At 34.6% G+C, this 14,444-nt stretch overlaps 1 protein-coding gene across 2 annotated transcripts in view; it reads left to right on the top strand.

The window, feature by feature from the left end:
• The window catches only part of LOC149798543 (sodium-dependent multivitamin transporter-like), a 56,413-nt gene extending 42,755 nt beyond the window's left edge, over positions 1-13,658 (top strand). The window contains exons 12-17 of one of the 2 annotated variants that reach the window (XM_089957352.1): positions 676-746; positions 2,281-2,367; positions 3,103-3,326; positions 6,085-6,185; positions 6,665-6,789; positions 11,954-13,658. In XM_089957352.1, the coding sequence (XP_089813478.1) occupies positions 676-746; positions 2,281-2,367; positions 3,103-3,326; positions 6,085-6,185; positions 6,665-6,789; positions 11,954-12,187 (842 nt within the window). In that variant the 3' untranslated portion in view covers positions 12,188-13,658. Of the gene's footprint in view, positions 1-675; positions 747-2,280; positions 2,368-3,102; positions 3,342-6,084; positions 6,186-6,664; positions 6,790-11,953 lie in introns of both variants that reach the window. The other variant, XM_089957350.1, reaches the window with a different exon arrangement.
• Positions 13,659-14,444: the final 786 nt, after the last annotated feature.

The following is a 14,444-nucleotide window of genomic DNA, read 5'->3' as shown; positions in this document are numbered from 1 at the left end:
TATCGATTCAGGCATATGATTTCATGCTGAAAAGTGATGTTTTTTCTAAACCTCAATAATTTACCACTAACATCATGCGATCTGACCAGCAGCGGCCTTCGCAAACGCGGGTTACGATTTGGATCATTTGGGTGGGGGCCCCTGGATTTACACTGGGGGCCCTCTTTGAGCACGGCATTTGGAAATAAACTTTTAAACAAATTTTTTAAGTTATTGAACTTTAAAATTTATCCCATCGCTTAAAATTACTTTCTCTCTATAGATAATTTTCTTTAAAATTACTAACGCGTGGGGCCCCTGTGAGCGCGGGGCCTGATTAGGCCAAATCGGACCAATCGGTCTAAGGCCGGCACTGGATCCAAAGATACGTTTTCTTGATTATAACTTGTTTTTGGTGACCACGTTTACAGTGTCTGTTACTGCATTCGCCTTAAAATATCTAACACCTAATACATAGCTAAATTAACAGTCTATAATAAATATCTCAACAGGGAGAGAAATATGCCACCAGTGCTCTAGCTGAAAGCCCTGTTTCAAAACAATAGTAACGACATCTGTCTATCTGAAAAAAATGCAATAAATAATTTGCCTTAGGATTATGCATATGTCATTAAAATATTCCTTCAACTGGCATATAGAACACGATGTTATGGCCTATATTTGTTTCCCTTGCAGTCGTTTTATTTGGTGGAATCGCCGTTCTCGTCGCTTTTCTCATCTCTATGATTGGTGGAACTCTTATTCAGGTATTATCTTCATCTGGCATGGCAAATCAAATATTCAGTTATTCTGTGATCTTGATATACAGAGATACATGATGTGTCCGATATTTTACAAGGTAAAGATTAAGTCCAGTGTTTACAAATGTAAATGACATGTGTAATGCTGACAATGATAAATGATACAATCCATGTTTACAAGTACATGACATGTTTACAGTGGTAGATAATATATCCAAATTTGCAATGTCCGACGTTACAGAGTTAAAAAATATCGTATGTGTTATAGAGATAAACGATATATCTGATGTTACAGAACTAAATTATATATCCGATGCAACAGAGATAATGTCCGATGTTACAGATATAGAAATGATATGTCCGATGTTGTAGAGGTAAATTGTATGTTCGATATTATACAGGTAAACGATATATTAGAAGTTACAGAGGTAAATCATAAGTCCGATCTTACACCGAAAAACGATAGGTTAGATGTTACAGAAGTAAATGATTTGTCTGATGTTACACAGGAAAATGGTATGTCCGATGTTACAGATGTATATGATATGTCCAGTGTTGCAAATATATATATACAAAAATGGGGTGGGAGACATCTAACAGCAAAACATCTGAAAAGACCCGATAGTTTGAAAATTTCCTACGTTACATACTATTCATATATGGGAACAAAACCAGCAACACCACATAATTCTTTTGTGACAATTAACTAATGTTCTGTTTTCCCAAAGTGCAATTCATAACTCTTTTTTCGTAGGAGAACATTTATATTTTTTAACTTACTTTGATGATGAAATAAATGAAAAAGACCCCAAAATAGTGATAAGCAGACTGGTATTATTACTTGAGTTATTTGTCTTGAAACGTTTTCGCACTTAGTATAAAACTTCACGAACGTGGCCTCAAAAACAACATTTCTTTCCTATAGTCGACGTAGAAAAGGCTGCTCTATTTAACTTCCGTTTCGTATCTTCCGCTTATTTCAAAATATACCTTTCACATTTTGCAACCAGTGTTTTACGTAATAATTAATCTTTCTATGAATTAGTCTTTTTTCAAACTAATAACTAATTGATTAAACTCTTAATTATGTATTTCTTTAAGATTTTTTCAAGACATGGAGTCTCTTTTGTAATTGATTATACCAACAAACATAACTTACACTAATGGTTAGGAGCGAATCTGCATTGAAACATGACCTACAATCAAGAAAGCCTTGACATGATCAATTTTCAGTTTTGTTATTTTAATTAAATTGGAAAGCCATCAGAAATATTTAATTAATCTGGGAACAACAGTTAAAGCAAACATATCCTAACATGAACATTTTGGATATGCATCTTAAGGTGTCTTTTGTTCTAATATTTGTTTTTAATTTATGTATTTGAATCCAGTCTTTGAATACGTGGAATAATTGTCGAAGAAAAAATATTTCTGCTGAATGTTACGTGTACGAGCGTAAGCACAAGTTGTCTGATGATTGTAATAGCAACGGGTATCCATTTTAATAGCTATCACATCATTTGAAAATTGTCTTTTGTAGATAACCGGAAGCGTGCTTTCAACCGTCGGAGGACCGTTGACAGGCCTTTTCCTTTTGGGAGCATTTTTCCCCTTCGCTAATGTCAAGGTAATATCAACACCAACAAAAGATGACAATGATGAGCACGTACATCTAATATTTTCAGAATGAGGTTTAGTTTTGACGAAACTTTTGAAGACACAAGGGAGGGAATACAAATATATTGTTCTATTTATATTCTAAAAAGATCATTGATAAATATTTACAAGGTAACAAGCTTGTTCTACAAATGAATTCCCTCACATGTGTCTACATTCATAACTAAATGCAAATCTAATATTGAAGAAACGTCGGTGCAAACAACATCTGCACTTTCATTGAAATCGATGATGCATTGAAATCTGCACTACAAGTAGGTTTGCCACGTTACAAAAATAAATTTAAGTATCTGACAGTGAACTAAAAAACAAAGAAATTAAATTATGAAGCTGAATGTATTTATTTTATGTCTACTTTGAAATTTCCATGGCTCATGGTTTTGGCGGCAGATGGCCTTTGAAACTAATAAAATTGGTAATCCCTGGAGAAAACCAGCGACATTACATATGTGGCCATCATTAAACCACTGCAGGTGAAAGAAACGGACATAGAAACACTAGGCCGTTGGAAAGTACGTGAGTGTTTTATCACTGCGTTAACTATCTTTAAAAAAATGTTTGAGCCCATTTGGAAGAGGGAAATGCCTTAACATTTCTTACAGTTATAAAATCCCATATGAAGCTATACATTTATCGTTCATTATATTTGATCTTTTCAACCCAAGAAGTTCAATTATCGTTACAGGGAGCGATAACTGGAGTAATATCAGGGCTGGTGTTAGCATGTTGGATAGCCATGGGACAGATGATGACCCTAGGATCAGTAAAGGATACCCGACTGCCCCCAGCTCCTGTTATATCTTGCCCTGGTATGAACGTATCCAGGTCTGATTTCTACGCAATGAATACCACGGCTGAAGCTATGCATACGGCTTTGTGGATCTCAACAGAAGCCATACTACCTGCAAAGTCAGTTTCTGAACTGTGAGTGTATCATATGTATTTCGTCATCATATCTTGCAGGAAAGATGTATTTCGTCATCATATCTTGCTGGAAAGTTTTCTTTTATTTATTTATGGATCATGCGCTATTGCTTTGTTCAAATATTATTCGATTACTAAGAAATATTTCACAGGCGAACCGTAAAGGTTTATGGACTTATCAGAATGATCCGGCAAATTTTTTTAGTATGATACAACATACATGTATTGTTTGCCATCCAGTTCAAAATCAATTGTTTAGTGCAGGTATCACAGATTCATATTTTGCCATAGGGTAGATCCAGTCTCTATGGAGAATAAAAGGCTCAAGATAAGTTTTGCCACAAAGAAGAGAGCTTCTCTATGCAGATGATCTTTCGAGAAATATTTATAATGTCGATTTCATTTCTTGGAAGAGACTGGAATGTTGTCTGCTCCGAAGCCATTTCTCATGGAAAGGGAGGTAATCTACTCATCGGTAAATCATCTCCAATCTGTTTATAATTCGGATATAATATGCCAAGTATCTGTTGTTTCTGTGTGTTGCACAATAACATACAGGATCGTTAAAAGTGTTTCCTATAGCTCTCAAAGGATGGTTCACAAAAGCAAAGACCTAAATCAGTGAAGAAAAGTCCATTTATAGTAACATTCCCTATGAGGAGAGGAGCTTGGGTGGAATTCGTTATGCGTGGAAAAAACAACTATAGAGTATGTCTTTCACTGATGAAAAAAAATTCTAGGTTAAATTTCCTTCTGAAAACAAAATGTGTTACTGCCACTATTGTTTAGGAGGGGCGAGGGGACGATAAGTAACTCCTGGGTAGAGGTCAAGTGGGGTTCGGGTAAATACTATCCGGGAACGGCAGAAAACGTCTAAACTTATCAAACGCAATAAGATGTTAGTATACTAACACAATAAATTTACTCCGCCACCCACATCCCCCTAAAAAACCAAAACAAAAAGACAAGATAAAATTTAAATGATTTTCAAACAACGTACAATGCGGATCTAAAACAGCACTGAAATATACCCGATAGACAACTGCAGTTCCAATGTCTCAGTATAACCGACATTCCATAATGGTATTCGTCCAACCAAAGCAAAAGTCTAGATTACGTTAGAATTTTATAACTTCACAAATAATCTTAATTCATTCGTGAAGTGCAGACTGTTGTCTGTAACCGGGATATAATTATTATGTGTCATTATATATAAATTAAAACACATATGAGTGTTAAATAAATTGTTCGAAATATTATTTTGCAAAAAAAAAAAAAATTCTTTATTAGTGGACAGAATGTAAATGCATCCCCTGCAAGTGCTCTCCACGCACCTCCGTACACCTTCTCGGTCTGTTTGTCCGATTACTAATGCCATATTGTATTCATTGTATTTGGTGTGTTGAACATGCCTGATAAACTGCACTTCCAACGGCATGACAGCTTCCACATCGTCCTGTCCCACAGAGAATATTTGATGACGGGAACCAGACAAAAATCACTTGGGCAGTGGTTATGTGCTCTTTCAAGAAGTTTGTCACTCACTGATATGCGGTCATGAAGTAGTTTGATACCTTGGGTAACGGTGTTAGGACTGTGGTTTGGTAGTGTTCCTTGAATTTTGGCAACGCTTTGGAAGCACAGAAATAACCAGTGACACTAAGCAGAGTTAGGGCAGGGACGGAGACGACCAGGTCTTTCGAATCGAAAGCAACTGAGTATAAAACACTTGTGATAGTCCGTCTACGTAGTACGATTTGTGGTATCTTCTCGTTTTCTCCAATGCGTCATTTTCTCTTTAATCCGGTTCAAAATAGTACGTTCATATTTCACCACCTGTTGCAATCTCATTGAAATTTTTGCGGTCACTCTTCTTATATATGTCGAGTAAATTTCAGCCAGATTCTGTTTTTGACCAGTCATCAACAGGTGCGCGACCCATCATGCACAAATCTTTCCCATCAGTCATCAACAGGTGCGCGACCCATCAGGCACAAATCTTTCCGATCAGTCATCAACAGGTGCGCGACCCATTATGCACAAATATTTCTGAGTTTCAGCTGATTCTTCAATATATTGATGCCCGTTGTAATTGCAATATATTTATTTGTGTGTCCAGCATCTTCATCAATTGCACCCTTCACAGCAAACACATCCCGCTACCAATCGCAGACAACGGTCTTGCATGGATTCGCGGCCATCTTTGAAACGATGAAACCCGCTTAGAAGAATATATGACAGAAATGCATCAACGGACTTCATCTATGTTGGTCTAGATATGAACCCGAGAGAACACCAAGAGCAACTTGATTTTACAGGGTGCTATATTGCACAGCAGCCGAATTGTTCTCATTATTCGACACTCTGACGTCACTATCATATATCTATGTAATGTTACACGCAGGTGGACGGCATGATGGATGTGCAGCTACAGACCAGTTTACTGAAAGGTATCTTGACAATGGATCTGCGTTAAAATCATAGAACGAAAATGTTATAATACAATATTTCCAACTTTTCAAATAACCCCGGTACAAATTATTCGATCCGTAACTAGAACTTAACGTAATTTAGACTAAAGCCACATATATTGATTAAAGTGCACGTGACCTTTGGCTGTTATAATATTTAAAAGTCTTATAAGAACTATATGTATTACATACACATTTTAAAGCTCACCCACAGGTTTGTTAGCAAAATTTTCAGTGACTACGGATAAATCGCCTGCTAACAACTTTTACAGGACTGGAATAAGCAGGTTGTACACGGTGTCCTACCAATGGTTTGGAACTATAGGCATCTTGACGACGATAGTTGTAGGAGTAATCGTAAGCTTAGTGACAGGTAATGTGTCTTTCTTTCTTTCTTTCTTTCTTTCTGTGTCACTGACTCACAGTTATGATGAGATTATTTCTTTATCACACTGCATCGATGCACGTCAAGATAGTGGTCGCAGTCCAAGATATTAGGTTAAGAAATGTGGCAATTGTTTCTGATTATAGATAATCGCTGATAGAGATATCAATAAATCATTTTTTTAAAAACACAAAATATTATTATATTTTAAACTTATTACACGCCTAAAAGATGGAGAAAAAACAACATCGCGCAGCTAAAATTGTCTAATTCTATCCCGTGTAATCATTTTAGGGTAATAAATGATGTCATCGGATGAGTACATTAGATTTGTTTTCTTTTTTTCTGTACCATAGAATATTCTTAAGATGTCCATGGGCAGTTATTATTAATTGAAACTCTCAGACAAAATATTAAGATGCGTTCTATGTGCAGTTCCAGTGAAACCGGAAGCTTCATTATTGCAGGTCCAGTGAAACCGGAAGAGTCTGATCCACGCTATTTGATTTCTTTCTATGATGAAATTTTCTGTTGTCTACCGCTCTCTGTCCGAAAGGTTCTTCGGTGTGGATACAATTTCAAACGATTAAAGGTAATTCTTTAGTGACAGAGTTCTTGCTTGAAAACTACTGACCTATCTACAACGGTCGAGTAATTATAAGCTAACAGCGAGTCACATGAACAGTTGACAACTCTGTTTGCCAGACATAGGTGAAGCCTTTCAAATCACCAGTCATTTGTCAGAGTGCGAAAGCAGCCCAATGGGAAGAAACTCCTTGATAGGTGTTTTTATTTTATGACTGATAACCAAGTTAATCTCTATATCACGCTGTTCTTTTACGTCCGCTTTCATCTAAGTTTTCGTTATATCTTAGTGTGCTCATCAGCAAATGTGCAAAACTTGTAAAAGTCTTAACTTTAATAATCATTGATACAATGAAGAGTATGCAAAATATAATCGACAGGTTAATTGGAGTACGGAACGTTTTTCGGCAGGCTAATTATAGAGCATGTAACGCTAAATGTATTTGAAGTGTATGATTGTTTGATAAAATCAGCAATGCATGCGAGAAGCAAAGAAGGCTCCAGCAAAAACGGAAAGAGCTTATCAGCGTGTCATATATGTGTGTGTCGTGTGTGTGTGTGTGTGTGTTGTTTTTTTTTTTGACTGTTCGATCACATCGAGTTGTCAGCATAAAAAGTCTAGATTATTACAAGACGGTAGGCTATCACTTCGGACAACAAGACGAGAGGATATTATCCAAATATTCTAATTCTGACAACAAGACGAGATGCTGTCATCCACATTTTCTAATTTTGACAACAAGACGAGATACTGTCATCCAAATGTTCTAATTATGACAACAAGATGAGAAGCTATCATCCAAAGTTTCTAATTCTGACAAAAAGACGAGAGGCTGTCATCCAAATTTTCTAATTCTGTCAACAAGACGAGATTCTATCATCTACAGTTTCTAATTCTGACAACAAGAAGAGAGGCTATCCTCCAAATAATCTATTTCTGAAAACAAAACGAGACCCTATCATCCAACATTTCTAATTCTGACAATAAGTCGAGAGGCTATCATCCAAATATTCTAATTCTGACAACAAGACGAGATACTGTCATCCAAATGTTTAATTATGACAACAAGATGAGAAGCTATCATCCAAAGTTTCTAATTCTGACAACAAGACGAGAGGCTGTCATCCAGATTTTCTAATTCTGTCAACAAGACGAGATTCTATCATCCACAGTTTCTAATTCTGACAACAAGAAGAGAGGCTATCCTTCAAATATTCTAATTCTGACAACAAAACGAGACGCTATCATAAAACATTTCTAATTCTGACAACAAGCAGAGAGGCTATCATCCAAATATTCTAATTCTGAAAACAAGACGAGAGGTTATCATCCAAATTTTCTAATGATGACAAGACGAGAGGCTATCATCCATATTTTCTAATTCAAGCAACAAGATGAGAGGCTATCATCCACATTTTCTAATTCGGACAACAAGACGAGAGGCTATCATCCACATTTTCTAATTCTGACAACAAGACGAGCGGCTATCATCCACATTTTCAGTTCTGACAACAAGACGAGCGGCTATCATCCACATTTTCTAATTTTGACAACAAGACGAGAGGCTATAATGCACATTTTCTAATTCTGATAACAAGACGAGCGGCTATCCTCTTTATATTCTAATTCTGACAAGACGAGAGGCTATCATCCAATTGTTTTAATTATGAGAAGAAGACGAGAGGCTATCATCCAAAGTTTCTAATTCTGACAACAAGACGAGAGGCTGTCGTCCAAATTTCTAATTCTGTCAACAAGAGAAGAGGCTGTCATCCAAACTTTCTAATTCGGACAACAAGACGAGAGATTATCATCCAAAGTTTCTTATCCAATAACAAGTCTAGCGGCTATCCTCTTTATATTCTAATTCTGACAAGTCGAGAGGCTATCATCCAAATGTTTTAATTATGAGAACAAGACGAGAGGCTATCATCCAAATTTTATGATGACAACAAGACGAGAGGCTATCATCCAAATTGTCTGATTCTGACAACAAGACGAGAAGCTATCATCCACATTTTCTAATTCTGACAACAAGACGAGAGGCTATCATCCACCTTTTCTAATTCTGACAAGACGAGATGGTATCATCTAAATGTTCTAATTTTGACAACAAGACGAGAGGATATCATCCAAATGTTCTAATTCTGACAACAAGACGAGAGGCTATCATCCAAATTTTCTAATTCTGACAACAAGACGAGAGGCTATCATCCAAATTGTCTAATTCTGACAAGACGAGATGGTATCATCTAAATGTTCTAATTCTGACAACAAGATGAGAGGCTATCATCCAAATATTCTAATTCTGAAAACAAGACGAGAGGCTATCATTCAAATGTTCTAATTCTGACAACAAGACGAGAGGATATCATCCAAATGTTCTAATTCTGATAACAAGAGAATAGGCTATCATCCAAATGTTCTAATTCTGACAACAAGACGAGAGGATATCATCCAAATGTTCTAATTCTGACAACAAGAGAAGAGGCTATCATCCTAATGTTTTAATTCTGACAAGAAGACGAGAGGCTATCATCCAAATGTTCTAATTCTGATAACAAGACGAGATGATATCATCCAAATGTTCTAATTCTGACAACAAGACGAGAGGCTATCATCCAAATGTTCTAATTCTGACAACAAGACGAGAGGATATCATCCAAATGTTCTAATTCTGACAACAAGAGAAGAGGCTATCATCCTAATGTTTTAATTCTGACAAGAAGACGAGAGGCTATCATCCAAATGTTCTAATTCTGATAACAAGACGAGATGATATCATCCAAATGTTCTAATTCTGACAACAAGACGAGAGGCTATCATCCAAATGTTCTAATTCTGACAACAAGACGAGAGGATATCATCCAAATGTTCTAATTCTGACAACAAGAGAAGAGGTTATCATCCAAAAGTTCTAATTTTGACAACAATACGAGAGGCTATCATCCAAATGTTCTAATTCTGACAACAAGACGAGAGGATATCATCCAAATGTTCTAATTCTGACAACAAGAGAAGAGGTTATCATCCAAAAGTTCTAATTTTGACAACAATACGAGAGGCTATCATCCAAATTTTCTAATTCTGACAACAAGACTAGAGGCTATCATCCAAATGTCCTTATCCTGACAACAAGACGAAAGGCTATCATTCAAGTTTTCTAATTCTGACAACAAGACGAGAGGATATCATCCAAATGTTCTAATTCTGACAACAAGAGAAGAGGCTATTCTTCAACTAAGTGAAAGTAAATGCCAATATTCAAGAGGCAGCAAACATCACTTTATGATATGTTAGATTTGTACAGATTAAACGACTGTATTAAATAGAATAACAGAGAACACTGGAAAACGTTCATAGAACAGAGACACACGGATGTGCCGTCTATGATAATATTGACTAGAATTATACCTTTTATAAAGGGGCCTCGAGTGGCCGAGTGGTCTAAATCGCTCACCGTTACAGATCACTGCCATCGCTCCTCTCTCAGCTTGGGTTCGAATCTCGGGCTCGGCCAATGTGGTTAGGTGAGAAGGCTTGCTAGTAGCTTCTCTTGAGTCGGTGGTTCATTCCAGGCTTTATCTGTGTTCTTTCTCCACTATTTATACCGCCATGTCTCGCCTATCTTGTGCTGAAAAATGGCGTTAAACCCAACAACAACAAAAACTTTTAAAAAACATCAATTCCGTCTCCTCCCTGTTTGACCTCTTTCTCCGAAGCTGAAATCCCGTATGTAAAGAGTGCTCAAGGCGCATATGTCACTAGGATATATGCCTTTGTCATTATTTGCAAAATCTGTATGCATAGTTATTAGATAATGATAATTATAGTTTCCAAGCTGCCACCCTTTGTTGGTTCGAAGGTAAATATAGACCTCAGGGTCAAAGTCAGCTACGTTTGCAACAATGTCCTTTACTGTCCAGTATGTGAATAGATGCTATACATCGTTATCGGCTGTGAATCTTAGTAGTGACCAAGTTAGGACCAAGGTACTGATTCTCTGTTGGTAAGGATGGTTGCCATGGTAAATATCAGTGGCATATATAAATTTAAAGTTTCATATCCAGTATATGTATATCAGATTATGGTCGGATCGCAAGAGATTTATGTTCTTATAATCTAGTGGCTAAGTTCTTCAGGGTATTGAAATATAGTCTGACGTATGTTGACATTTGAGTTGGGTTTACTTTTCTTCAAATATGCCGGTTCCCAGACATATGCGCCATACATCTCATGAGCTGTTTGAAATTTGTATAAAATCACCCCTACCACCATAGTCACCATCCAAATAATTTGAACAAAATTCCAAAACTACTGGCACAATCAACTTCTGATGTACTATCACTTTACCGTGGATCATGTGTTTAACTTAAAGGAGTTCAGGGACATTACATGCGATCCCATTTCAGGCTGTAATTTGCTAAGTACTTACGTACGGACCGACAGACTATATCACAATATTACACAGCCTCTCCTGTGTAAATCTATCATGGTTTGCTTCAAACTAAATAAAGATAAAATGAAACAAAATAAAGATAAAATGTGCCCATGCGTTATGAATTAAAGTAAAACGATAATTATTAAATTATCTGGAATTCTCGCCGTTTTGACAAATGAAATGGCTTCGGTACCAAAAATTTTTCTACAAATTATCATTATTTATCCGCATAATTATTTAACTTAACAAGCTCATTCTATCCTCTGATTGTGTTATGATGGCCAGGATAGAGAGACAATGCAAAATGCCCCATCCAATCTTTTCTGCAAAGGTTTTATATACGTGCTAACAAAATTGACAAGTTTTTTTTAAATATAAAATACTGAAAATTAGGCAAAAAAAATAAACATGGAGGGTAAAATGATGACATTTGTTTCTCGGGTTTTTTCGTGCTTAAAATTTGATGCAAATCAGGATGGTAACGAACATTTTTAATATGAGTATTGTTTGCAAATTAATGAAAATCATATAATTGTTTATGGACTTTGAATATAATTAATTAGCAAGAACTGTTATTTCTTGAGAAATCATTAACGAGAAAGATACTATTAGATATGAAATTTGAAATTATCACTTCATACCGTATGCATATATATATATATATATATATATATATATATATATATATATATATATATATATATATATATATATGCACATTTATTTCAGGGGTCGACATTTGACAACTACACCGGAAAGAATAAGAACATTCATGATACTGATATTTTCATAGAGAAAGAGAATAAAATGGATACTATTGTTCTACCTAACATCGCCATCACAAATGAAAATGAAAATCTGATTACGAAGTTGGCCCCCCAAATCGACACGCTCTTTTCAGACTCAGAATTAGCACACAGAGACAACGTTGGGGATATAAGCAGCAAGAAGTTATTCAACTAAGAAAAAGGCAAAGAAATCGATACATATAGTCGATGGATAATACTTTTTTTAAATGTAGACAGAATGGCTGTCCTCTTCAGCTTGCAGATTAAATAATACTTGCACAGAATGTTCAGTCATTTTGCATGCATGATTGATGAATAATGCTTCATGACGTCTTCTCTTTTTTTTTGTACGTCATTTAATAAATGTTTCAATTAAGTCACTATAATGCAATATTAATTACTTGCTAATGAATCTGCAGCATATTAAGTAAGTCTTCCTAGTTTTTAATTTATCTCGTCAACAATACATTATCATCGATTTTGTTTATTCCTTCATCAATGGTGCAGTCCATTTTGTACGTACGCACAATAATCACTATTTCTGGCCCTTTCCACACTTGTTGCACGGATTTTTTCTACCCCCTTCCCTAGTGCGTATGTACATTTTTGCATATCATCATACTATACCGATTTTAAAAACATATGACATTGATATAATCAATGCACCATACATATACATTTTATTCATCAATTTATAATTTATAATCTGATTGGCGCCCAAAAGAAACTAAACTTGCTAGCATTTCGAATAAAAGGGTGTTTCTTCAGTAACACGGTCGCCATATTTGCAATGTTTTCAAGCGACGTAAGTCATTTTGGAATTACATCTCTTTGAACAAATGTTACTTTTTATTTTTTCAGCTTTTGTTTTATTGAAATATTAAAACTAGACATTACAACTATTGAACGCAGATGACATATTATTGACTGCGGTAGGCTGTTGTGTAAATCAGAAAAGGACTGAGCAGGCTGTATTCTTGTTTAAGTCCAGATCATCCGTTGCTATGAAAAGCCAGCAATTTAACAGTACTAATTATGACCTCTCTCTTGCAACAATCACGTTAGAAAATTTAAATTGATGAATGAAATGACTAAGTTTATGCATTTTACATTTTTGATTCTTTTCGTTTTGAAAATCGGCAGAGGGGTACAAACATACGGGAAGACGTGCAAATTCTAGGTTGTTTGTTGTTGGCTTTAGGCACATGACTAAGTTTATGCATTTTACATTTTTGATTTTTTTCGTTTTGAAAATCGGCAGAGGTGTACAACATACGGGAAGACGTGCGAATTCTAGGTTGTTTGTTGTTGGCTTGAGGCACATAAGTTTTACTCGTAATTATTACAATGTAGTTTGTGTTATTATGTGCGTACGTACTATTTGTCCTAAACCCCTCACCCCGCACATGCATACATACACAAACTTCAACCCTACTCACCTTCCATGTGTGCATAATAAATGGCCGGACCCTATGTATTTATCCTGCGGTACAGTTGAATGCTATCTATCAATAGTTCATACTCTTCATGAGAAATTGAAAGCAAAGCGATAACGTGAACAAGCGGATAGTTTGTCAAATGAGTAAAATATAATTTAGATTCGTATTTCATGGTACGTTTGAAAGCTAAATAAATATGAAAAATGATGTGTTATTATTATTATTACTATTATTATTATTATTATTATTATTATTATTATTATTATTATTATTGTCATTATTATTGTTATTATTATTAATATTATTATTATTATTATTATTATTGTTATTATTATTATTATTGTTATTATTAATATTATTATGATTATTATTATTATTGTTATTATTATTATTGTTATTATTATTGTTATTATTATTATTATTATTATTATTATTATTATTATTATTATTGTTATTATTATTATTGTTATTATTATTATTATTATTATTATTATCATTATTGTTGTTATTATTATTATTATTATTGTTATTATTATTGTTTGTTGTTATTATTGTTATTATTATTATTATTATTGTTATTATTATTATTATTATTATTATTATTATTATTATTATTGTTACTATTATTATTATTATTGTTATTATTATTATTATTATTATTATTGTTATTATTATTATTATTATTATTATTATTATTACTCAGACACATACATCTATACCTTTGCACATACCATTACATAGACGCAGTGAAGAAAATTGATAGACTTTATTAAGTTTTTGCTGCTATTTTTATTTTAAATTTAGATTTTGTTTAAAAATTCCTAAAATTTCTCTAATAAAGCTGTCCGAATTATTTCACAATATGTTAGCGCTTCGTTCATTTTTCAACTTGTGCGAATATGAACAACAATCTTAGTATAGATTTAGTCTCTAACAAGTTGTACAAATACGTGTTTATGGAAATACTCCTAAGACTTGAAAGATATTAATTTG

This window comes from Sinohyriopsis cumingii, chromosome 5 (genome assembly GCF_028554795.1).
Source record: "Sinohyriopsis cumingii isolate HCF-2022 chromosome 5, ASM2855479v2, whole genome shotgun sequence".
NCBI classification, from domain to species: domain Eukaryota; kingdom Metazoa; phylum Mollusca; class Bivalvia; order Unionida; family Unionidae; genus Sinohyriopsis; species Sinohyriopsis cumingii.
Note: the sequence above shows the minus strand (reverse complement) of the source record. Positions and strands in the feature narration are given on the sequence as shown.